This window comes from Lepidochelys olivacea (assembly GCF_965140295.1).
Source record: "Lepidochelys olivacea isolate rLepOli2 genome assembly, chromosome: 9".
In the NCBI taxonomy this organism is placed as follows: domain Eukaryota; kingdom Metazoa; phylum Chordata; order Testudines; family Cheloniidae; genus Lepidochelys; species Lepidochelys olivacea.
In genome coordinates, this window is record NC_140419.1 from 100336661 (window position 1) to 100363671 (window position 27011).

Below are 27011 nucleotides of genomic sequence, written 5' to 3' on the forward strand. Positions count from 1 at the left end.
AGCGGCCAAGAGCCCTGGGGCTCTGGGGGCAATTTAAAGGGCCGGGGCTCCAGCCACTGCCGGGAGCCCTGGGCCCTTTTAAATTGCCAGTCCCAGGGAAGCTGCCTTTTGGCCCCCATCATCATCAGCCCTGCCAGTGCAGTCAGCTGTGTACCGGCTTTTACCAGTACACCAGACCAGATGGGCTTACTTTCACCTCTGGCCACCATACTGGGTCAGACCAAAGGTCCATCTAGTCCACTATCCCTGTCTTCCAACAGTGGCCAGTGCCACGTGCCCCAGAGGGAATGAACAGAACAGGTAATCATCAAGTGATCCATCCCCTAGCACCTATTCCCAGCTTCTGGAAAACAGAGGCTTGGGACACCATCCCTGTCCGTCCTGGCTAATAGCCATTCATGGACCTATCCTCCATGAATTTATCTAGTTCTGTTTTGAACCCTGTTATAGTCTTGGCCTTCACAACATCCTCTGGCAAGGAGTTCTGCAGGTTGACTGTGCATTGTGTGAAAAAAAATACTTCCTTTTGTTTGCCATGTGCACTTTTAAGTATCACGTAGACAGAAGCATCTTTTAAATTATGATGTTTATTTTTGCCACATGTTTACAGCATTCTGTAATGTGCTAACTCTTCAGACAAGGCCTTTAAAACATCCTTGAGAGAACTCTAAACAGTGATAAATAACGTTCCAGTCCTATCTGGTGTATATGTACACAGTGCCCTGTCTTACCTCGCTCCATGTATTCTTGTTCCCTAGCACAAGCTTATGCTGGCCTTTTACCATATTTGGTAGAGTAATTTGGACTGAAGACAGAGGAGACAAAAATCTTGGCTTAGCAACCAAGTGAAAATAATGCCCGGTTTTGCAGTGACTTATTTGTGATCACCGGTCAGTTACCGGGGCTCAGTCCCCTGAGGCCACTCCCCTCTCAGGCCACTCCCCTCTCAGGCCTCACACTGTCACCTCAGTAGGGGTGAAATCATGTCACTCTCAGATCAGGCCCTGGATGGAGGTCTCCTGTGACCTACCATGATTACCTCAGCAGGCCTGACTTATGTGCAATATCTGCAGCTCTAGTCCCCCCAGGAGCAGTGACAGTTTATCTAGTGACCAGACAGCCTCCTTAAAGCCAAGTATATTGATTTGCACAACAGCATTCAGAGAAAACAGACCTAAAACAACAAACCAGCCTCTACCGAGGCCTATCTGTGTAGAGCTCACCAGCTCCTGATGTCAGCCTTGTAGACCCAACCTCTTCACGCAGCCTGTTCCTCAGGACAGCCCCCTTACCTCTCCTGAGAGGGGCTTTTCAACTGTCTGGTGCCCTTTTCATCTCTTGGCTCCCAGCCTTGGCAAAACAGGGCTTGTCACTTCATCAGAGGCGAGACGTAGGATCCTCAAAGCTAACAACTTTCCCCTTCGTCTTTCAAGTGTGTGCTGGGGTATCATCATCATTGTGCTGCCTTCCCGCTTGTTTTTCCTCCAGCCCCCTATTATACTAGATCAATACATTCAGATAGGGCAATAAGAACCCATTGTAACTATATAGTAACTTTGCTTCTCTAAGCAGGTCTCACAGTGTTACAGATCACTACTTAGATTACATTACAGCACTGGCCAGCTAACAGGGAGAAGAGTGATTCAACCTAGGTATACATAAACTAATGTCAGCAGGTCAATGCCTCGCATTCTGGAGTCATCTAAAAATCAAACATGCTAGGAGCTCATTCTCACATTTAACGACTCTGAAATTACATTTTTGCCTTATCTGCTGGATAGGTTTGTGGAGCGGGAAAAATAGCATCCAAAGTGAGACTGACGAAGGCGCACAAATCATCTCAGAATGGAAACGCACTAAATACTAATAAAGGGGGAAAAAAATCAAATCAATATTGTATTTTAAGCTCCTCGACCAAAAGGTTAGAGACCGGGGTGCTTAAAGTCAGATTCCAGAATAACATTTCTCCAGGTACCGAGCCCCTGAAGCTCCCATTGACTTCAGATTAAGTGACTTGCCCAGGTGACATAGGAAGCCCCCGCAGTCTGGTCTCCTGGCTTCTCGTCCTATACTGTAGCCATAGGCCTGTGGTTTTCTAGCACATCCCTGGTATGGTTGAGCTCACAACACTGCAAAGAATTTGTCAATAAGTTATTAAACCTGTGCTACTCATGTCAGGGTTAATTAAAAAACAAAACAAAAAACCCACCAACCATCAAGATTTTGGACTTAAGCTAAGGTGAATGTAACCTTTTAAAGTCTAGAGCATAAGTGACAGGGTCTCAGTTTTCTACTTACTGTTTCTTCAAAGGAAAAAACCCTGCAGAATGAGTGACAGAGAGAAGTTCTTTTATGGAATAAAAGCACATCGAAAACTAGTTATGAGGAAGGTTAAGATTTTGTCACGGTTATTTTTAGTAACAGTCACAGACAATAACAAAAATTAATGGGAGTAGTGACTGGTCTGTGACTGTTACTAAAAATAATCGGGGTGTGTGAGTGTGTGTGTAATGACAGCCTGAGCCCTGCTGCCATGGGGGCTGAGGGGAGGAGAATAGCCCCAACTCCGGCTGCAAGGCTGTGCATGGCCCCAGCCCTGGGCATACAGCCCCAGCTCCAGCCGCAGCTACGGACAGTTGAAGCCAAAGAAGTCACAGAGCTCCGGTAAAGTCATGGAATCTGTGACTTCCATGACCTAGTCATTTCCTTAGTTATGAGTAAGCACTAACAGCTCTGTGCTTTTCAAATTTCCCTTTATTCTGGGGGGGAATGTCTCTACATGAAAGTTACTCTGGTGTAAAATAGGGTGTGAATCTAAAGTAGGATAGCTATTCCGGAGTAACGCTGTGTATGGACCCTCTTAATCCAGGGCAAGAATTTCCTTTTTTTTTGGTTTAATCTTAATGCACTTCCAAAGTGGATAAAGCGAATTTGAAAAAAGGCACTTTTATTAACAGGGTCCACAACTGTCCTGTCATTTAAAGAGCTAGGGAGCTGTGCACTTTTAAAGACAGCCTAAATGACATTTTCTAAAAAGTTCTTGGCGGGTTTCAGAGTAACAGCTGTAGCTCAGGAAAGCTTGTGCTCAAATAAATTGGTTAGTCTCTAAGGTGCCACAAGCCCTCCTTGTCTTTTTAAAAAGTTCTTGGCACTTTTTAACATTTTGCACAAGGAGAAAGGGGGCGTCAGCTGCACTGGAAAGCGGGTAGAAGCTCCAGCTGCAATGTGAATGAAAAGTAACTGCACTGCCACCTTGTGCTAGTGTCAAGAAGAGACCCCATTTCATCTCAAATCAGCGTCAAGGTGACAGGAAGCAGTGTTTACCTGGCTGGATTCCTGTGGGAGGGCCAGATGACGACATTTCAAAACCGTACAGGATTCTGTTGCCACATGTGCACAGAGCTCTAAAGGTAACAAAAGGTTGATATCTATTTAATCTCTAATTATACTTCTTATAAAGGATGCTCCTTTTATGTACCCATTTCTTTCCAGCCTGCAATACCCACTGCCTGTCACTTTTGTTATCATAAAAGTTCCAACAACTGCTACATTTAAACTAGTGTCTTCTTTTCTAATCCTTGGTTTCAGTCACTCCTAACTTTCAGAAACTTTTCCTTTGCTAGTTTACAAAAAGGTGGCTGAATTCCAAACAGTGATGCTACTGTTCCTATCATCACCCTCTTGTCGGACAGTGTGCCTTGCTCATGGTCATCTGAGAAGATTTGAACTTGGCCAGCGAGGACAAATCTAACCTTGCAACATTTTGCTATGACCAGTTTGTTTTTTGGTTTGTCAATCCCTAAGCAGCCTAATTTTCTGGTAGAATATTTGCAGGTCCCAGTTGTGGATACGTGTCTGTGGTTTTCTAGTTATGGAACTGCAAGCATCAGACAGAAGCTGTATTTTCCTACTTTTCAATCTTTTCTCTCCCTCTCACCTCTACTGCGTACTTGCTTTTTCTGCCTAAAGAAGAAACATGATCAGACTTTAACAGGTTCCTGGTAACAAAACGTGAGACCCAAATTGCTGCTAATATGGGGCAGTAATAAAAAACCCCCTATGATTTAAAACAACATCTTAAACCCTACTTGATCTTCTCAACAGTGTGACACACATTGAAGTTTGAAGGTGTCTGTATGATATTCTATTGTATTACTGAGAAGCAGTATATGCTGACGTAGTTACAGACTACTTAAATGGAAATACACAAGACGATAGCTAAGGCTCTTTGTACATCCCCTCTTTTTGCCTGAACACCCAAGTGAAAAATGCCAGCTTCTGCATTATCTTAGCTTGTTTACACCAGAAATAGTAAATGAGAATGGCCGTTTTTCCTTCATTCTGCATTCCTCTAGCACATCCCCTTTTACTTATCTTCTCTCTAAACTAAACAGCTCCCATTTTTTCAGTCTCTCGATTTACCCTCTGATTAAAATACAAGGAAGCTATTCAATTAAACTGAAATGCAACAGTTAATCAAATATATTTTTATTCATCCTTTTAACAAAATCACAATCAACTAACTATAATAAAGGAAAACAAACAAACAAACGTTAGAAGATTCACATAATTACAAAAGCTGAAAAAAAAAATCCCAAACTTATCAAGAAGTCTACTAAAAAATGGCATATGGACAAAGAAAAAAATAGCAATTCAAGTGTACTCACATTGCATTGTGGTGTGGTATGGTACGGAATAAACACAAAACATTCTGTTACCGGGAACTGTCTTCACTATTCAGCCAGGAAACAAAAAAATTATTCACAACATCCTCATCAGGACCTACATTTATCTCTTCATTTAAAAAAACTAAAAGGTTCCTTTTGGCCTAGCACTACCCTACTTCTTAAAAAACACACAAAACCAAACAGAATTATTCTCTTTAATAAGCTTCAGTTTTGCCAGAAACACCACAGAAGCTAACTCAAAAGAATTTGTGGCAAAGTGCCAATAATTTTCTTCCTTGATTGGTAAGAAAAAAATCCAACCTTTACAGAAAAGCTATCGATTGCTCTCCCTTACACGGTCGTCTGATGTTCCTAGTCACACCGTGATGCCAGAGCTAATACCATTCTAGTTGAGGTAGATCATTCTAACTATGGTCAGATCTGAGAAGTAAAGGGAATATCTTTAGAATATATACAATGAATGTTTGGGGGAGGGGAGGGGGGTTGAAGCTTGGAAAGGGAATTTGACGGACAGGATATTCTTTAAAACTCTTCTCCCTCTGCAACAACCTATTATTAGCTGATGTTAGAGTTTTCCAGAGGCTGAGCGTTTTGCTGTACCTTTTATTAAAATCCCTGAGATTGCATCCTTGTTTTGGGGCTTGACACATATATGAAGAGGATGATCTGACAGGGTTGCATGGGCTCGCAGGGGTCTGGATTTACTGACCCACGAGGTCCCTTCCAGTCCCAGTGGCTTCCAATGAAACTTTTGAGGTGGCCTGTTCCAATTTGTTTAGAGTTAGGTCTCTTATCAGCTAACTGGACTGTACTTCGTAGTGGAGGCTGCCAAGGGGATTTAGAGGAGAGAGATAATCCCTAATCCACCACGTAAGGCCAGCCGATATGATTTTTTTCCTGCAGTTCTTTCTCCCCATCTTTAGGAGGCATAATAATGGCCAGGGAGTAACCCTATTTGAAGCATAAAAGCACACATTAGGTTATGCTTAGAATTTACAGCAGGAAAGCATGGCGAAAACAACCTCAAACATAGTTTAGGAGAATATTATGAACAATCAACTAGTGATCATGAGGGTCCCTTCTGACCTTAAAGTCTATGATGTACAATCACTAAAGATAAATACCATCAGCAGAGACAGGCTGAAGTAAAGTCAGAAAGTTAAATGGCTTTCAAGTTCTCAGAGGAGAAAACCAAGAACAAAATAGGATCACTATGTTAACCAGGGGGAAGAGTGAGGCTTATTCCCAAGAAGTGGGCTTTCACCTTCTCCCCAGCATGGGAGGTTATACAGGGGTACATGGAGAGAACCAGTCCCAGCAGCTGAAAGGCTACACATTTCAAGTGAGAGACTGCAGTGGTTTTTAAACAAAGCATAATTAACTGATGAAACTCACCGTCAAAAAGATATTAGAGGCCAAGAGCTTTGTAGAATTCAAAAAGGATTAAAAACACTTGTGTGGTTAGTGACAACATCCACTGTTATGCTAGGAGACTTGTGTATATACATATATTTTAAAGAAAGGATATAAATGGTCCTCTTTGGTTTCAGCAGCCACTAACAGGTGGCATTAGGAAAAAACTTCCTTTACAGACAGGTAGTTATTCCATAAATACTCTCGAAGATTTATGGCACCTTCCTCTGGAATTGGCCACTGTCAGAGACAGGAAGCCAGATTAAATGGTCCACCCAATCTCTTGGCAGTTCCTATGTTCTAGCAGTGATAAGCTGTAAACAAGTTGTTTATTGTTTTACTTCTCACCGAACTGAGCAAGGTGCTTCACAGAAGAACCAGTTTCTGCTCCAAACCGCTTACAGTCCAAATGTGAGGCATGAGCAGAAGCAAGAAAGGCACATAGTCAGAAGAGCTGGGCTTAGGCAGAAGGAGGGGCACTGCTGTGGGTCCAGTGCATGGTTTATGTACATGCATATTGTGGTGGCTCTGGGTAGCATTTTTAGCAGAGATGGAAGGTGGCAACGGTCAGCATTTTATCTTGCGAGTGTCACCAGAGAGGTGAGTTTTCAGCAGGTGTTTGCTGTTTGGAATGTGGGTGTCTGCCTTGCAGACAAGTCACTGTCAATATTCAGAAATCCTCTGAGGTAAACAAGAGCAACAAAGAAGTCTTCCTCACAAGGCTTTCACTTGTAAAGCAGGTCTTTCTCGGTCCTCATTATCAGATGTGGAGCTCTCTGGATTCTCTATCCAAACTAAATAGTGGATTTCCTCTTCCATAGCTGGCTTACGGACATTCAAAAAGTCATCCCCTGGACAGCTCTGAAAGAGAATACAACACATTATTTTACAGAAGATCTTCAGTGTCCTCAGGGCTCGGTCTCTCTTTTAGTTAGCAGTAATAGTCAGCTTTACAGGGTATGCAGTGTTCAGCTCAGAGGGTGAAGCAGAGGCAGCTCAGGACCAAGAGCATGTCCTATGGAGGGGGAGTGTGGGGGTGCAGTTGCTCCTCCTAGGAAAGTGATGGGGCTTCGGTTGGTGCCAAGGGTTGGCCAGAGTCTCAGGAGACCTCCCCCTGCTGCAGCTGCTTATCTGAGAGGGGCAGGCATGCAAGCGGGACATTCCAGAGGTCAGGACTGGGTCCCACAATGCTGCCAAACTGCACATGCGGTGTGTTCCCCATTCTCCCCATGGACATTGAGCTCATACAGGTGGGAGGCCGTTGTTGCTGGGATCGGAAGAAGGGAAGAAGGCAGCTGGGGAATAGTGATAGGGAGGAACATTGCAGTAGGTCTAACACTGGTAGAACTAGAACCACCATTAGAAGAGGCTCAGTGATCACTGGATGCTGTAGCCTGGACCCAGGGGGAGCTGGCATCGAGCCTGAACGTAGCCTTCCACACTGGGCTGAGTTACACTGGGAGTATCTAGCCTGCCCATCACTATGGGGAGTGGGGCTTCTTGGGTTCACACTGCCCAAACTCCCTCCCACTTGAGAGGCTGCAGGAGGAAGAAGCTCTCTCCTCTACTTGATCCTGTCTTTCCTGTAGAGCAGTGGTCTCCAAACTGGGGCGCGAGAGGATCCTCGGGGGTGTGCAGCAGCAGGAGCCCTCCTAATGGCACTCCACTGTTTTTTTTCCTTCGGCGGCAGCTCTGCAAGTCCAAGGCTGGTGTTCCCCTCTGGCGGCCCACCTGCAGCAGGTCTTCCGGTCTTCTTCCGTTGGCAGCGCGCCTGCGGCAGGTCTTCTTCCATCGGCGGTGCGTGCCAAAAGGTTTGGAGACCATGGCTGTACAGAGTCATCTGAAACCCCTTGGGAACCAGAGCCCACCAGTACTTCCCTCAGTGGAAGCTGTTCAGCCCAGGGTGTCCTAGTCCTACAAGGGCTCCAGGAAGAGACCTTCTTAATCCTTCTTTAGTCCTCTATAAAACTGTCAAGGACAGTTTATTTTCCAGATGCAGAAGACAGAGACAATTCACTGTGGTGAACCAATAGCTGCTCTATAAACTGGGAATGGCCTCACCAGAAAGGTTCAATGTGCTCTCTTTGCTGGCAGGAAGGAACTACAAGCGGTGTCTGGATTGGCCCAGAGATTTGAGGAGAGAAAAAGGGATTTAAACACAATTAAATGTAGCATAACCAGGATAACAATTGCAAAGGTGCAAAGTGCCTGTGACTTCACAGTAGCACGTAATTAACCCCATACACCAATTCTTTGTGAGTCTCTGTAGGGCTACTCAAGACTGGGAGATTGGAAAAGCAGCTTAATTGAGTTGCAAAGAGAACCATTTCATGGAACTGGAAGAGAAAGCACAAGCTCTGTTGAATAGCATAATGGCATTTAGTAAATTAGTGAGTGGGAAAAAGTTTACACTGCTTAAGAAAAAAACTTAACTGAGGACATGAAACTCTTGGGTTTAGACTGTACTTGTTTTTGTATAATTCTCATGGTCTTTACTTGGTCTATATATAGTGTAAAATTCTCTTTAAAATTCTTTTAGATTATGTAAAGGCAAAATACTAATATAGGAGGTGGGAATGTAGAGACGACTTAATTCTGAGAGATCACTTCACAGCAAACAGGCAGATACTAACCTGGAAGTCCTCAATTTGCTCTCCAAACATGCGTTTAATAATTTTTCTAGGGTCAGGAATTTGTGGATAAATTAGTATCTTGAGCCTTTAGAATAGAGAAATAAAAGTGTTCGATGAAAACAATTAACCAAAGGAAGAACATTTCAAAGTTGCATTTAGAATGTTATAGTGAAAGTCAGCTGGACTCTGTCTTCTCTGACCATCTTTTGTCCTCCCAGACCATGCCCTGTTCTCTCCACCTCCACCTTCATTCCCAATAATGAATGGAAAAGGAGTTGTACATACAGGCCCAATTTTGTCTTTGGACATAGGTGCCGACTCCGCGGGTGCTCTGGGGCTGGAGCACCCACAGGGAAAAATTAGTGGGTGCTCTGCACCCACCGGCAGCCAAGCTCCCCTCCCCCCCAACGAGCCTCGCCGCGTTCCCGCTCCTCCGCCTACCTCCCAGTGCTTCCCGCTGCCAAAGAGCTGTTTGGCGGCACTTAGGACTTTTCAGAAGGGAGGGGGGGAAGCATGTGCTCAGGGGAGGAGGGGGAAAAGAGGTGGGGCAAAGGCGGGGATTTGGGTGAAGGGGGTGGAATGGGGGCGGGGGCAGGGCCAGGGGCGGGTGGGGTGGGGGTTTGAGCACCCACCAGGAACAGTGGAAGTCGGCGCCTATGTCTTTGGATATCTCTGAGCAACTCCCCCGGAAGTCAATGGGAGCTGCAAGTGTGCACCTACTGCATTTGCAACCATTGAGTGAGAGGAACTTCCTTTTTTTTTAGGGAGATAAACTACACACAGTGTTACTGCAACCAGAACATATTTGTTCCATAAAAAACCTCAACTCAAAGTCAACTCTAGAGCTCTGATTGGCACCTCCATATTAATTGTGTACACAGAGGTATAAAGGGAAGATAACCACTGTCAAAACATACATACTACACATGAAAGGTAAACTAAAGCAGAGACTGACTGCAATGTAACTCTAAAAGTCAAGTCAGTCAGTAACAGATTTTAATATAAAAGCGGTATGGATATTTACCTTTTCAGGTACACTAGTAGAATTATAGTAGCGACTGCTACTGTTAATGGAACAGTGAGTATTAAAACAATATAGAATGTGAAGTCTGTGTTTTCACCTGGAAAACAAAACAAAAAAATCCCAAAGAATTTAGAGAGCAAAGTGCTTCAGGAATAATGAAAACGTTTAATGCAAACACTTCTTTTCAGGCTACATGATAGACTCCTAAGAATATTCCAACTTACAAATTCACAAATGCTTTTGTGAGCAATGAAAGTGACCACTAACTTTTCAAAATGTGACAGATGAAAAACAGCAACAGCTATGAAAATTCACGTAGTAAAGCTAACGATCTTCAAAGATTTCAGAGTAGCAACTGTGTTAGTCTGTATCCTCAAAAAGAAAAAAGGAGTATTTGTGGCACCTTAGAGACTAACACATTTATTTGAGCATAACCTTTCGTGAGCTACAGCTCACTTCATCGGATGCATGCAGTGGAAAATACAGTGGGGAGATTTATATACACAGAGAACATGAAACAACGGGTGTTACCATAACGAGAGTGATCAGGTAAGGTGAGCTATTACCAGCAGGAGAGTGGCGGGGGGACGGGACCTTTTGCAGTGATAATCAAGGTGGGCCATTTTCAGCAGTTGACAAGAATGTGTGAGGAACAGTAGGGGGGAAAAAACAAACATGGGGAAATAGTTTTACTTTGTGTAATGACCCATCCACTCCCAGTCTTTCTTCAAGCCTAAGTTAATGGTGTCCAGTTTGCAAATTAATTCCAATTCAGCAGTCTCTCCTTGGAGTCTGTTTTTGAAGTTTTTTTGTTGTAATATTGCAACTTTTAGGACTGTAATCGAGTGACCCGGAGATACTGAAGTGTTAAGAGAGAGGGAACTTGGTCATAGCTGTAAGTACCTACACAGGTAGAAAGAATCTGACAATTCTGGGGCCCTTTAATCTAGCAGACAAAAGCATAAGAGGGCTAATGACTGGAAGTTGAAGTTAGAAAAAAAATTCAGATCAGTTCAAAGAAAGAGTGTTCTTACCAATGCTCTTCTCCTCACTCCAGTCGCTCCAGCGATTGCTGCTGTAACATGTTCCTTCAACCCTTGCTCTCACTTTGACGACGTACACATTGTTAGGATGAACACTGGGAAACCAAGCTTCAGTGTAGCCTTTAATCTTAAAATAAAGAAATTAAAGATATTTACTTATTTCTTGTGACAGGATACATGACATTTGCAAACTGGTTTCATTGTGTAGCTTTAACATAATCAAACTGAATGTTTTGACTGAAGCCCCATTTGCCTTTTGTATTTTTGAACTCCATAAAATAAAAGGGTAAAAGATAAGGAATTTAGATTTCCACAGTATGTATTGGCCTTAAACAATTATCCAAACTGCCGAAGCAAGGTCATTCAGAAATCAGGGTTCAAACTAGCTGACCCCAGTGTTAGCATCAAAGGTTAAACTGAGGCTGAATGGCCTGGAGTGGTGGTCTACAAGCTCCCCCAAATACCTGCATGAGTTCTACTGCCTTCCCCTCCATCTATCAGGACGGCAGAATTGCTGCCCAAGCTTTCCCTACACCAGAGTCTGCCCCTATCCCTGTGAGAAGTGAAATGCTTGAGAACCTTCATGTTTATTCTGAGCCCAAAGGACCAAATTCTCCATGGAAGTTAGGACAAATGCCCAATCTCAGTGGTTCTCAAACTGAGAGTCAGGACTCCAAAGGGGGTTGTGACCCCATTTTAATGGGGTCACCAGGGCTGGTATTAGACTTGCTGGGGCCCTGGGCCAAAGCCTGAACCCCACTGCCCAGAACCGAAGCTGAAGCCTGAGGGTTTCAGCCCAGGGTGGCATGGCTCAGGCTTTGACTTGCACCCTGGGCAGCGAGGCTCAGGTAGGTTACAGGCCTACTGCCTGGGGCTGAAGCCCTTGGGCTTCAGCCTTGGCACCCCACCTGGGGTGGTGAGGCTCGGGCTCTGCCCTCCCCCACCGGGCTCAGGCTTCAGTCCCCATTCTGGGGTGGTGTAGTAATTTTTGTTATCTGAGGGGGTCACGGTACAACGAAGTTTGAGAACCGCATCCATTTCTCTCATTTTTCCTATGGGAGAAATAAAAGGGAAGACTGAACAAATTCATCTAGTGCCTTTTTTAGTGTGTGGACCATCCAGTTTTGTTTATAACTTATTGTGTACACAGTCCTCAGGAAAGGACTCTTGCTTTGCCAAGTTACAAAGCATTGAAACTAGTAGATAGCATACTAATGAAGTGAGCTGTAGCTCACGAAAGCTTATGCTCAAATAAATTGGTTAGTCTCTAAGGTGCCACAAGTCCTTTTTCTTTTTGCGAATACAGACTAACACGGCTGCTACTCTGAAACCTAGCATACTAAGCTGTTTTCCTTACTGATTTAATGGCACACCTAGTTCGGTTACTCAGATACAGGCATACACAAGCAAGTACACACCCACACATTGATATCAGTGCAATTGTATTGGTTTGTGTGTGTGATTATTTCCCCCTTTCCCTTACCCTCAAATCTCCTTGCTTACTACACGCACAGAACCACAAATCAGCATGTTCATTTTCTTTGTGGTAATCAAGTCACAAAACCAGAGTACATGAATATGAGGATCTGACTGGGAGACAGACCATAGGGTAATGTAGTTGTGCTGTATGTTTCTGAAGAGCTATTACCCCGTTCAGAAGTGTACCTGTTTTGCAGAGTACATTACGTACATACCAAGCCTTTGCTATGGTAAATGGGTAGCTAAGGCAAGAGACTCAGAAAACTGGCATTAGTTTCAATGCATGGTCATATTACTGAACCACATTTCATGAGAGGAAAACCAGTTATGTCCACATATGCAGTTTCAAGTAAGTTAATAAAACGTACACATTTCTGCTCTGCATACAATTATAGCTCTTAATAGCAACTCAAGTGTTGCATTGAACAGTTTGAAGAAGATATTAAAAAAAAAAACACATGCAACAAATTTCAGTGCCATTGTAAACAATTAATGGAAAAAAAGTTACATCATGTTGCTGAACAGAGCCCGATTTGCTGTCTTTAAGCTCTACTTGGTATACTAAGCAATGTGGTGGAAAGGTGCCTGGGTTTTGCCATTCTATGTGCATTTCATCTTTGATCACTGATGCCGTTACAATCCTTGGAGGTCCAGGTTTTACTGAAATAGAAAAAATCCAAATTTTTGAACTAAGTTTATTTTGACATTTAATATGATTAAAGTCCATACCAGTTAAAAAGAAAGAGTCACTAGATACAGCAGTATAAGGCATAATGCACGCACAGCAATTAGGACAGTGAAAAGTAAGGGAAGAGCTTGACAGATTCAATATTAGGACAGGGTGACCAGATGCCCCAATTTTATAGGGAGAGTCACAGTATTTCAGGCTGTGTCTTACGTAGGCACCTATTACCCCTAACCTTGCCCCGATTTTTCCACACTTGCTGTCTGGTCACCCTGTATCAGGATCAACAACACTTCTGATGAATTCCCAAATCAAATCTCATGAAAAAGTAAGTAGCAGATAAGATGCAATCATTGTATCGTTCTGCACTAGTCTTATTGTCTGGAGCATGGATGGCCATGCTCCAGAAGTTCCGTTTACATGGTAGCATTTGCTAACATGTTAAAGACAAGCCAACCACTAAAATGATGCTTTTATTATTAGGAAATTTGAACATGACTGTGAGATGGCAGGCTCAAAAATTGTGTAAGTTAAACCACTACTCAGTAATGTCAAGTCCTTGGAATTTCAAAATACAGTGTAATTTCTCACACCAGGAAGTCAAACTAATAAGAATATTCTGCCAAGAAGCAACATGCTGAATAGAATAGAGCCTCTCAGAAGCTAGTCATCACACCACATAGAGCTATGATTAGCCACAGAGTTCCAACATTAGAGAGTGTGGCCTAAGATACACCAAAAAGTGCCCTTCATTTGTCAAAAATAACTGACTACTTGACAATAAATTTAGAGGAAGCTGTGTACAAATCCTAGGTCCCTGACAATTTTCAAATGCCACAGACTGGCAAGAAGGTTGAAAGACCAGGATCCTTAACGACAAGGGGCTGTGTAGTTTAGGTGAATGATAACACACCCAAGGGCAAAAATACCCTAAAAATCTCCCACTATTACTGCAAAAATCTGGTACCTGCAAGAAGTCTCAATTGCAAGCTGATAGCTGACCAGATGCATCTGCTGTTCTCACTAAGTGCCGGTGACTCATATCCAGGGGAATACAAAACTTTGGATTCAAGATTGAAGAGAATGGATTTAATTGGCTCCAATGCTATCCAGATCCACTCTCCTATCCCCAACTCCCAGAAGACCTGAGACATCTAGGATGATTAACATGCAGGGAATATAGTGGGGCCATTCCTGTAGATGAAGGGCCAGATCTTAGGCTAGCGTAAAGTGGTTTTGTGCTGAGTTTCATCCGGAGGCATCACTGATGCAATTTAATCTGGATAAGATGATCAGCCTATTACAAGAGAATCTTGAGTGTTCATGCACAATTTATGAACATTACATAATGTTCTTGTTAGAATACATACAGATATGTATCCTGGGTGTATTCTTGTCAGGTTAAACCAGCTGTTCCTTTTTGCACGGAACAATACATAATCAAAACAAATTCCATACCCTTTTCTTTGACTGATATTTAAACCTAACACTCTTTGCAAAGTTACATAATCTTTTAAACCTACCAATTGTTGTTGGATTTCTGTTTGCACAGACAGGCCTAATTTCCTCCGAGTTGTCTCTGATCAAAATACTGATAGTTGGATACACATCTGTGGAATTTTGGATGGAAAGACTGAAATTACATCCAAAGTTATCTCCATAGATATAATTCTGGCACTGCTGGTTATTTCCCAGGCCGTCATACCTACAAGAATAAAATGTAAACATACCACATTTTAACTTCAAACACCAGGGCACCAATGGTTACATGTGCTTTTAAATCGGCTTTACAAGATTGTCAAAGTGGGCATTGCATGACGGTTAGGTTAGAGCAATAAGAGACGGGATTAGACTGAACACACAGGGTGTCATTTCACTCATACTTCAAGGAATGCCAAAGCATGAAACACACTGATTTTTCTGTACAAAGCTGCAGCAAAACAGAAGCAAGTCTTGGGCCCTTTAACTCAAAGCATGACAGACAACTCTGCTACCTCTATACTATATTTTAAAATGTTTAAAAAAATATTAGTTCAAAATAGTTTTTTCCAGGAGGGCAAACATCCCCAGGGAAAAAGAATTCCACCTCTGATTGATTCCTTTTGACATTCCCCCACCCCAAAAAGGGAAGTTAGTCCACTCAATGATGGAAAGTAGCGAGTCCTACTCCTGTAATTTACTAGCAGTTATAGGGGAGAGGTCCCCAAGCTTTTTCAGTCACGACCCCCTTACTCCTAATGTAATCTGCCCATGCCCCCCCGGAGCCATGGTCAGGAGCAGAGACTGTGGTCAGGGGCTGGTGGCCAAGGGCAGGGTGCCTCTCCCTTCCCCACCCCCACGGGGCTGGCCTGGGCCCTGCTGTGCACCCCCAAATGTTCCTCCTCACCCCCTTAAGAGGACGGGCCCCACAATTTGGGGACCACTTTTATAGAGTCACCCAGGGTTTGGCTAATCCAGTCAAGAGTCCCTCCCATGCCACCCACGCTACTAATTACCCACCCTCCCCAGCTGCCCAAGAGAACTACGGCCACCTGCACACCTTCCTCCTTGTTTCCCCACCTTACCCTATGGACGCAAGCACAGCAGGGACCTCCTGGCTCTTCCACAGGAGCTGGGGTACTGCTGCTGTAGATGTCTTCCCTCCTGCCCCCCGCCCCCCCAGCAGGGAAGGAAAACTCTGTCTCTGGCACCACAACAGGAGTGCAGTTTCCATGCTGCCTGCCCCCATGTGTAGGAGGTGGGGAAGCTGTTGCAGTCCCTCTCACATATGCACCTTCAGGCCCCCAACTCCGTCCCACCCCACACTATCCACCTCCCTGTTGAGTGCCTACCACCTTCAACCACCCCTGAATTTTCAGGAAAATTTGAGTACAAAGATATCTCAATATTGTACTCATTCCTTCCAGCTGGACTCTATTCCAGCTAATACCACTCTGGACTGGTGGGAATTTGTTGCCAGCTAATGCCAACAACCCAGGCAGCTGAGAGGCCTTATATTCACATTCATCCATGATCCCAGCATGGGTTGGGCAGGAAAGGATTCCAGGAGAGGGGTGTAAAATGCTACTCCAAGAAGGTGCATAGTCCACTAGAAATTTAAATTCTTTTTTCCAATTAGAACCAGGGCTAGGTTACCACTGCTACATGCAAGAAGGGGTTGAGGTGAATAGTTTTGGACAGTGAAAAGGTCATTTCTCCCTGTGTTTAGCTTAACAAGTAACAAACATCCTGGTATTTGCTGTCCAAATACATTTGCAGAAAACTTAGTAATTTTAGTATCTACCATTAGAGTGAGAAAGACAACTTTTTTATGTAGTCAACAGAAAGTAAGATGTAATGTAAATTTAAAACTAAAAAGAACTTTGAAAGCTTTCAAAAAAAGTCTCTTTATATCTCTGCAGAAACTAATGAAGTCTAAAATTTCAGGAAAGACATCAATATAGGGGTGTGCGCACTGGTTAGTGTATATAAATATCCGTGCCAAATTCTCTCTCTCCACAACTCTGTTGTCTTGTAACAGAAGACTATTTATGGAAGACAGTTGGCAAGTGAGTTGGAGATGTTAAGGTGGCATCCTACTCCATAACTTCCAGGAATAAATCAGTTTCTTAAAGATGGAAGATAAAACCAACAGATAAATTTTTTTAAAAAATGAGTTTCTGGGGCAGGCCAAATGCTTCATATAAGCAAATCAGCTCTAAAGAGCCAGCATGCTAGATGGGACTCACAGTTCTAGTCTCTATATTAGAGCTTTGGGATCCTTCAGGGCAACGGGTAATAAAAATAATATTTTTATTATTAATTATTCTTATTATTATTAAGTCAGAGGTATGCAGAGTACTTTTAAAGCAGGGGAAAAAAACCGAACAAACAAAAAACAAACCACCAATCGATACAAACCAGTAGTACAGAGTGTAGTTGGTACCAGCACTTGCATTCTGTCCAGGAAGCCAAGTACAGACCATGTACTCTAAGTTGTACCAAGTGCAATTTATGCCAACAGCAGCAGTGCCTGCAGCACCTGGAATGCAAGTTCAAAGGCTTTTTAGAAAGATTTTTTTCTACCAGTAAGTGCTTTTCTTTCCCAAATATCAGAGCACCCTCCCATTGTTTAGTGAATATCTTAGCAGTTGACATTGTTCACCTTCCACTATCCCACTTGAAAGGCAGAGTGCGGGTGTGACGTTGCACTCTATACGATTTTATGAAAATATGCTAATGAGTATGAATATAATGTAACTGGAATATGCTCCATGCAAAAGGTCTCTTGTAAGGTATCATTACAAAGCTTATAATCTACTGAGTGTGGTCATCCTATTTGTATAAATGTATCACTCTTGTATCTGAAACTAGAAATATGAAATATAACTCTGGGGGCCTATTGTAATTATGCAAAGTGTGGGCCATTAATGTTGGTTTGGAATCTTGAAGGCTCCCATTAACCAGGACAATTGACTGTAGATGGCTCTGTTTTACTTGTAAGACTTCCTGTATACTTGTGTGCTGGCAAGTGGGTAATGATGTCTTACAGTGACATGTGATCATGTCACCTGAACTGGAATCCATCTTTAACCTGGTACTTTTCCATTGAGAAAGCGGGGTGGGAACCCAGAGGGACAAAGGATTCCTGCCTTATGCAAAAGATATATAAGTGGGTGGAACAGAACAAATGGGCGGCCATCATGAGAAATCCCCTAGCTACCACCTGAGCTGAAACAAGGGCTGTACCTGGGGAAAGGATTGTGCCCAGACTAGGAAGGCGTCCAGTCTGTGAAAGAAACTTATTGAAACATCTGAGAGTGAGACTTTATCTGTATTCAGTTTTATTACTGTACTAGACTTAGACTTGCGTGTTTTATTTTATTTTGCTTGATAATTCACTTTGTTCTCTCTGTCACTACTTGGAACCACTTGAATCCTACTTTTTGGATTTAATAAAATCACGTTTTACTTATTAATTAATCCAGAGTATGTATTAATACCTGGGAAGGGGGGGCAAACAGCTGTGCATCTCTCTCTATAGAGGGCGAACAATTAATGAGTTTACCCTGTATAAGCTTTATACAGGGTAAAACGGATTTGGAGTTTGGACCCCATTGGGAGTTGCACATGTGAGTGTTAAAGACAGGAACACTTCTTAAGTTGCTTTCAATTAAGTCTGCAGCTTTGGGGCACGTGGTTCAGACCCTTGCTCTGGGTTGGAGCAGACTGGCGTGTCTGGCTCATCAAGACAGGGTGCTGGAGTCCCAAGCTGGCAGGGAAAGCAGGAGCAGAAATAGCTTTGGCACATCAGTTGGCAGTTACCAAGTGGGGGTTCTGTGATCCAACCTGTCACAATGGGCTTCTCAGGCTACAGTGAATGCCCTCATTAGTCAGCAAGTGAAAGTCACTCACTTGTACAGCATGGCATTCCTGAACCTGTGCAAGGCTCCTTCTAAACACAAGTGACCCAGAAAAGCCTAAGCTGTTGCTTTCATTTAATCTGAACTAGTGTGAACAATAATTTTACAGATAGAATGAGATGGTGAAACAGGGAAGTCATATTCCAATAAAATGCAGGTGCTTTAGGGTTAGTTAAAATCCTTGACAGTCAAAGGAACACTGTTGCAAAGCCATGAACTGCATGACAGCTGCAGCCATTAGAAACCATCAGTGCTCACCCACAGTTACTGGGGTATCAGTGTTATTTTCATGTACTTTGAATATGGAAATAAACTGTCTCTAAAATACTATTCAGTGGCAAAAGTGAGTCAAAGTCAAGTTTTAATCATGACTACTGTACCTCCAAGATACCTCGACGGTATTTAAAATACTAGGAAACAAGTGACAGAATGGTAGAAACAAATGATTACATAGCCACCATGAGTTGGGATGTTAACAGGATATCCCATGGTGGGTACAACAGCTATAGAATCAGGTTCTTCATATTTAATTTCATGTCACTCACACAAAAAGTGGCAAAATTGCAAAGGTTGAAGAGTTTCTTTTTTTAAATTTAATTTCTTCATTTCCTTCCATCCACTGCTGTCTCACACTGTATTAACAGATTACATCTTAGAGAAGAAATAAATATATCTGGTAACACCACAATAATCCTCAGGCACTACACATATATGTTACTTCCATAAAGAGCCCAGCCTTCAACCTCACTTCTGCTCCTAAACTTGTTTCTTCTGCGGAAGCGACTACTTGAAGGTTTATTACAGGAAAATTAAAATTGTGTTTAGTTCATAAGGTGACAGATGTCTATGCAGATAGCTTTTTAAAAACAAAAGTCTGTTTAGCTCACTCACTCCTAATGGTCCACCCCTGGGGTGCATCAGAACAGTCCTTAGACCAAAGGATACACAGTACTCCTAGGACACGGCCTCCCTTTAATCAGTGAAAGCTTCCACATCTCAGTGTCTCACCGCAACTTTACTTTTCTTTCCAGTTGTCCTGCTTTTTTTGCTTCCATTACTGTCACTTGCTTTCCTGCCCACTTCTCCCTGCAGCTCTCTCTACTCCCAAGCAACTGGACTCTGCCCTGTGGCCTATTACTGATCAGTCCTCCATACACCTGTCTCGTCCCTGACACTACCCAGAAAATGTGTTTCCCTTAGCTATTCTCCCCTGGCCCAATCACTTAAACTTCTCATCTCTGAATTCATCTTTTAAAAAATGAGGAGAATATAAGAATCAAATTTATTAGCAGGGCACACAGGGTAGGTTTCAATATTACAGAGGCACACACACTTTAAGAACTAAAACATATGACAATTATTTCCCAGTTGTATGGAGTATTCTTGTACCTGTGTTGGTCCCAGGATATTAGTGAGACAAGGAGATGAGGGAATACAGTTTATTGGAACCACTTCTGTTGGTGAGACACAAGCTTTCAAGTTTAGACAAGCTTTTGAGTAAAGCTTGCGTAAACCAGAAATCTTGTCTCTCTCACCAACAGAAGTGGTTCCAACAAAAGACATTCCCTCACCCACCTTGTCTCTCTAATTTGCTATCTTACTTACCTGCTAGGATTGGTGTTCAGGATTTTCTGTTTCTCCTGTAAGAGCTAATAATATAAACAACAAACAATCCTGAACTAATGTCCTGGCAGGTGAGAACTGTACAGTTCACTTTTAAAGTGTATTGGGATGTGCAAAAATACAGACACTTTCAGCTAATTTAAGATTTTAACTGAGTTTTATTTTTCTAAAGATTCAGCTTTCTTGTACTACATCTCAGAAAGCAAAAAAAGTTGTGTATTTCATCAGATATAAAGAAGGTAACATGCTCAAGGCTAGGTTTTAGAATGGGTACCTTTTGGTGGAGTAGAAATCTCCACCCAGTTGCTTGGTTCACTTGTATTATCAGATTTGCATTCACTTCTCACTCTGAAATGAGCCTCCTCATTCAAGGATACATCTTCCTCACGAAAAAGATTCCTACTCCATTCCTAAATTTAAAGAAAAAAAAACTTTAAAATGCCCAAATATAGTAAACACACAAAGTACAAGGGAAACCATAGTTAATGTAAAAACATATTAGAACAAATCAAAAGGCTCACACCCAGTTCTAGAACGAAAGGAACAAAGAGGATGCTTAAAAATCCAAACCAAAAGCAATGAACAGCCATTCAGCAAAAACAAAAGGTGATGATCTCTCGGCAGGCATACTCAAACATACCACTCAAGAAGAGAGAGAGTGTCATAGTCTGAACCAATTCCCCATGGACATGGACTGACTGGCAACCTACAGAGATCCAAAATGGAGTATGGAGGAGACTTTTCTTCCTACGGGCATTCTTCCAGATCTGATAAGGCAAAGTCATGAAGTTTACACTACCTCTGTCTAAACAGAGGACTTAAAAAATACAGGGAGGTCAATCCAGCACCTTTCACCACTCCATAGTCACACAAAACATTAACAGAAGGAAAAAAGCACTCAAAGCCCATACCAGAGTAACAACAGAAAAAAACATGCATATAAGCAAACAATCATTGAACAGGTAGGGAGTCAAACAGCCATTAACATTCCAAATACAGCAGATCAGAACGCAAAACTGTAGCCACAAAACAAATTTATGAACTGCTTTCCCTTAAAAAGACCAGGATATCCTGGACTTGGCAGCTGTCACAGCAATAATGTTCAGCAATAACGTTCAGTAATCACAGAGTGTCTCCATGAGGCATCCTCTCCGGGCCTGGAGGACTTGCATCATATCAAGTTTAACTGCATCCAAGACACAGTCACTTGGGGGCAGTTCAGGAAAAAAGTAAAGTTTGTTATAATTTGGAAGTATATGACTATCTAACCTAAGATGACGACTGATGTCTCTCTTCTGGACTCGGAGCCCACTTTGAGGGGTTCAGAGTCAGGGTACAGGACCCTTTCAGGAAACCCAGTTTTGTGTAGCTTGAAGATGAAGACAAGTTTGGTATGTATTGGTTAAAAGTACCTTTAAAAAGAATACTTAATTTAATGGATGCATGAGTCTTTTCTATTATGCTGTCTGTGAATTACTACTAAAGTACCCTGCTCAAGAACGAGGCTGGCTACTGCTTTTGAGCTCTGAATATTCCACAACCCGTCATGACATCATAACTGCAACAGGTGAGATTTTTTTCAGATCAAACCCTCTTTAATTTCTCCCCCCCCCCACACACCAAAAAGCGTATACTTGGGTCAACCAAAATATTTTTATTTGAGCATAAGCTTTTGTGAGCTACAGCTCACTTCATATTTTCCACTGAATGCAGCCGATGAAGTGAGCCATAGCTCACGAAAGCTTATGCTCAAATAAATTTGTTGGTCTCTAAGGTGCCACAAGTACTCCTTTTCTTTTTGTGAATACAGACTAACACGGCTGCTACTCTGAAACCAAAATATTTTGTAACTGTGTTGATTTCACCAAATTATTTCTGTGAAAAAGACTCTAAAAAGTCAATATATTGTTTCGAATTAAAAAAAGTAATATTTTCAAATTAAACTTTTCATTTCAAAATTTACTTCCATTTTATTAAAAAAAGGTAAAAATCCATCAATAATTTTTTTTAATTGTTTTGTCAAAATTTTTGGTTTGTTTCTGGTAAAGTCAAGATAATTTTTACCCCCTCGTTTGGCCACCAAATCTAAACTAGTTATTCGCAAAGCCCTGCAAACGACCCCCAAGTATGTAGATCCATTATGAAGTGTATAACATCTAAGAACAGCTCCAGGTAATTTTATTTCCTTTCATTGTAAGGATAAACATTTACTGGAATATTGTGGAATTCAAAGAGCTGGGGGAAAAACAAAAAACAAAACAAAAACAACAACAAAACGTACTCTGTTTTCTTGTGGGATGCCATTAATCAAAATTTCACTGCAATATTCTAGATCACAGCCACTGTTCATGCCCTCTGGGGGATTCCATGTCCATTTCAGTTTACAGAGCTGGCCAAATGAATAATGCAGGTTGGATGGAGGTGGGAGAACTTTTCTTCCTATAAAAGCAAAGGAAAAAGTTCTAAATAAATACTTCATGGGTGCTCTAAGTAATTCAATTAACACTGGCGAAAAATTTTCCATTAGGACTATTTCGACAGAAATTTCATTTTAATTAAATGAAATGTTCCATCAAAAGCTGACAGTTATCTTGAAAAAGAACCCACCCTTTCTGGTCAAAAAATGAAAATCAAGTTTTCAGCTGGAAACTCTCACATTTTGACCCCCTCTTCCCCCCAAAAATAAAGAAGTAAAGTCAACTCTGTGGAAAATAAAAAATTAAAGCTGGTCAGAAAATGTTTTAAGTTTCATGTAATGAAGCTGAAATCCTAAGAGGTTTATATTACAATGATTTAAAATGTAAATCTGCTTCAGTTTCACAACCCTCCTAAAATAAAGGATAAATAAAACCCAGTATATTTTTATATTTATTTTTAAAAAGTCATTTGATTAAAAAAAATCCTGTCTTTACAGTGGTTCACACTGACTGTAAAGCAACACAACTGAAATATTTGCCCAATCAATGCTTCCTCTTACTTCCCCAAATCATACTGGCTGACTGGGTCGGCAGGTGCATACAAAACCTTCTCCATCAGGAATTACATTTTTTGGTCAGATTTTATTTGGCATCAGCAAAGGGCTTATGGATGGCTGCTGATGCGAAAGTGTTTGCACAGAGGCTGACAGATGAACTATTCTCTGTCCTTACCCTCACAGGTCTGCCCATCCCACATCCAGCCATCGGATTAAACAAAAGCACAGGCAATGACACAAAGATGTTATTATGAAGCAATTAAGGTTGCTACAAAAATACATGCCTAACAAGTCTACAAAAGCGAAGAAACAAAAGTGACGCTACCTAACAGTACATATCCTCTACTCCTTCACCTAAAACTACCATATAGCACAGTTACCTTCATTCTACCCCTTCGAGATGCTAGCCTACATGCTCTTCTACAAACAACCCTTTGCCAAGTCACTGTCTCCCAACATAACCAACTACGACACCAAACATCCACAATTACTAGTATGGGACAAATTAATCTGGGAAAGTGCTGGGTACACAAAGGCAGAAGGGGAGACAACGTTAAGACTGCAGTGTGTGGCATACAATAGTTACGGTAACAAGGGATGCGATTGCAGGCAAAGGAACAGAGAATATGTCCTGGTAGGTGGCTGAAGTTTTTATTTGGAGGCTTTTGTGAGTTTGTAGTAACCCTAAGTGCTTCAGAACAAAGTTGTGTGTATTAACAGAACCTATTTTGTGTTTAGAGACATAATCCAGTAGTTTTAATTTAAAAAAATTAGTCTTTCAAATTACAACCTTTGGGGTAGATTGTGGCTTGGACTTTACACACACCTTAGTGAGTAAGAGGGCATAAAAAACTTTACCTTCCATGGATTCACCTGATCTTTAACTCAAGTGCACAATAGGTAGGACCAGGGTGCAATAAGAAATAATTTACTGCTGGCATAGGCTAGTAGCACACTACTACCCCTCAGAAGAGTGATTCCCAAACATTAACCACCCATGAACCCCTTTCACGAAAATATCGAATCTCGTAAACCCCCTCCTAAAAATGAATATTTCCAGGGATTTCCTCCCTTACCTGAGCATAAATTATGGAAGCAGTGATCTTGGAAATAATTTGTTTTTTTATGACACGCCTATTACCACGATGGATAAAAATCAATAAAAAAATCCGATTTTTTTAATTTATATCAGATTTTTTTGATAAAATGCTTTTGGAGGAAAAAACCTATCTAAAGATAAAGATACATTTTAGCTCCAAGATATCTCATCATGGAATTGGGATTATAAATTTTAATTCTATAGTATGAGACAATATATTCATGTAACGTTTAAGAAAAAAGTTTTGTAAATGAGTTCCAATAGTTCATGGATTACAGACCCCATTTTATGAGGTTCCAGAGGCTTCTGTATAGATTATTTAGGTTAATCTTTATATCTACCCAATGGGACTTAGTGCTCAGTCTAGAAGATACCATCAGAGATGCTTAGTTTTGCTGTTCTCAAACTGTGGATTTGTCTCCAGAGATAACGTGCCTGTTAACAGCAAAAATGTTTTAAAATAAATAAATATATAGAGGTGAGAAACAACAGACCTCAACCCTATTGTCCCTCTGCAAATTTGTGTACAGAGTCACTCCCTTATCTCTCCCTAAAAGTGCAAAGTTTCAGAAAGTTCAATGAATAGAAGATTGTTGGGGATGGAATAGATCTAGATAAGGAGAAGAGATAAATGTAAGAAGAGAGGGACATGCAGTAGAAACAAAAGTGAAACTGTTTGAGCAGCATATTCCAGAAGTCTTGAGTGTAGCCTCCATTGATTTGAGATCTACCATAACATTCTCTCACTAGAAGGGAAAAACCTATAATAGCAGCAGGCCATAAAAGAGACCCAGTTTCGGAATAAGAACCATTCAAGAAATATATGTTTGCTGATGACGTTTTGAAGAAAGTCACACCATTGAACTGGTGGAAGTCACTCAAGCACTTGGATTCAGAGACTGTTGACGTGATAATCTCACTTTTAACAGCAGTAGCTTCTTCTGCAGGTGTAGAAAGACTATTTTCTTCCTTTGGACGAATTCATTCCAAATTGAGAAATCGTTTGGGCCTGAAAAAGCAGGAGAGCTTGTTTTTCTTTGCCAGATTATGAACAAACAGGAAAATGAAGGTGAAGACGACTGTTAGCTGCAGAAGCCAATATTTTAAGTTTCTCACGTTGACCTGGCTGACGTAGTCTATTTAATTTTTGTTTTGTTTTTTTTAAAAAATTTCATTTAACTATTTTAGTTAACAATTTTAACAAAGACAAACCTGATTTTAAAAAACTTGAACGCTTAACTAAATTCAAAAATTCATATCCTTGTTTTGTTAAAATATTGTAGGTTTGCTGTTGAAGAAAAAAATCCAGAATACATAATGTTGTTGTTTTAGTTAAATAAAACAATTTAAATGTCGGTTTGGTGATGTTCTCCTCCTAATGCAGCATGGCAAGAAAATCCTCCAAATATTAATGATTAATCTGTTGAATTGGAGATAGTTCACCTTCCAGTGACTTCATAAATATCTGCTTCAATTAACTTTGGTAAATGAAATAACCAAACAATCCTTCATTTTCTGATACAGCTGTAAAACTAATCTGAAAAGTTTTCAAAATAAAATCACTTTAAAATGTATAGTGTGTACCTTTTAAGAATGAAACCTACATCTGTCTCTGAGTTATGAAGAATATGTATTGAGGTTATAACCACCAACAAGAATGCACTTTTAAGTAGAAATCCATGATTAAATCGAGTCTTCCTGACTAGTGATTTAAATCAAATCCACCCTGCTTATTACACACAATTATTACATTATTTATCATTATTAATTTTATTACATTATGAAAACGGCAACACTCTTCCAAGATTTCATTTCTGTAGCTCATATCACTTGGATTAAGCCTCCTACATGTTTCATCCAGGAGTACCAGACGTGAATCAGCATGAAAGTATTTAAGAAGCCAACTCAATAAAGAGTTCCTCCCACAAGCATTCGGGTCTTGAGCAGTCCAGGCAAACAATGCACAACTACAACAAAGCTTAAACTTGTTCCGCCAGGAAGTCATGGTCACGGAGCTCAGGCTGCCAGCTCCTAAATAAGTGAGAACTGGCTGGAAAGGGAGGGGGCGAGCCTCACCACAGACTGCAAGGGGTTGGTTAGCCAGGCGATCCTTCAGCTGGAAGGTTGGGGCTGCCATCTTAGACTCATTCACTGGAAGTCTCCACTGACCAAGGGAAGTGGCCAGAGCGTGTGTGTCCTGGCTGAGTGATCCTTCGATCTTATGTAGAGCAGTGGTTCCCAAACTGGGGTTTATGAACACTTGGAGGTTCGTGAAATGTATCGGGGGTTCTCAGAAAAAAAAAATCTGTAATGGTGGACAGAGCCCTCCCTAGGGATCCCGGGTGCGGGGGCCAGTTTGCTTATAAATGTATCTAGTTCTGCTTGAAAAACCTCCCACCAAGCTTTCTGAAAATTCCATCAGGCCTTCTGTAAACTGTTTGTTGTTAATGTCAGCAAGCCTGTGGTGGTCAAGGACAGCAGATGCTGAGATTTCAGAAAAGCTTCAAATACTTTCTGCTCTTTGACCACTGGAGGCATTTGCCTGGAAGATGAAAAGGTGATTTTCCCATACTTCCATACTGACTGCAATGGTGATGAGCCATGACAGTGTAGCCTGGAACTGAAACTTGCACATCAGTGGTAGAGTGCATCTCCTGAAGCAAAATTACATGTGCTTCAAGGTTTGTATGTAGGTGGAGTTTGTAACTTTGCTGTTGATATCCCCTCAATATTGGAACACAGCATCTTGAGAACCGACCCTAGTGCTAGGGTTTGCGGTGCTGGCCCTGAAAGGGACCCCATTGGAAAATGGCCCTTTCAGGCTGAATGTGGCTTACAACGTTAGCCTGTTCCACGTTTTGTTTGCTTTCTTTTCCCTTTGCACTGCTTATGGGGGATGCCACAAGAAGGTAGCAGACATGCCCTATTCGGGCCCTATTCTGAAAACA

The 27011-nt window shown here is 41.7% G+C and overlaps 1 protein-coding gene across 3 annotated transcripts in view; it reads right to left on the bottom strand.

Annotated features, from left to right (window-relative positions):
* Positions 1-569: 569 nt before the first annotated feature.
* IL13RA1 (interleukin 13 receptor subunit alpha 1) overlaps positions 570-27011 on the bottom strand; it is a 30930-nt gene continuing 4488 nt past the window's right edge. For 2 of the 3 annotated variants that reach the window (XM_084639109.1, XM_084639111.1), the window contains exons 2-11: positions 22272-22429; positions 20265-20400; positions 16866-16986; positions 14489-14670; positions 12789-12940; positions 10793-10928; positions 9759-9855; positions 8735-8819; positions 3325-6962; positions 570-2129 (exon numbers count right to left, since the gene is read on the bottom strand). In XM_084639109.1, the coding sequence (XP_084495235.1) occupies positions 6816-6962; positions 8735-8819; positions 9759-9855; positions 10793-10928; positions 12789-12940; positions 14489-14670; positions 16866-16986; positions 20265-20400; positions 22272-22429 (1214 nt within the window). In that variant the 3' untranslated portion in view covers positions 570-2129; positions 3325-6815. The other variant, XM_084639110.1, reaches the window with a different exon arrangement.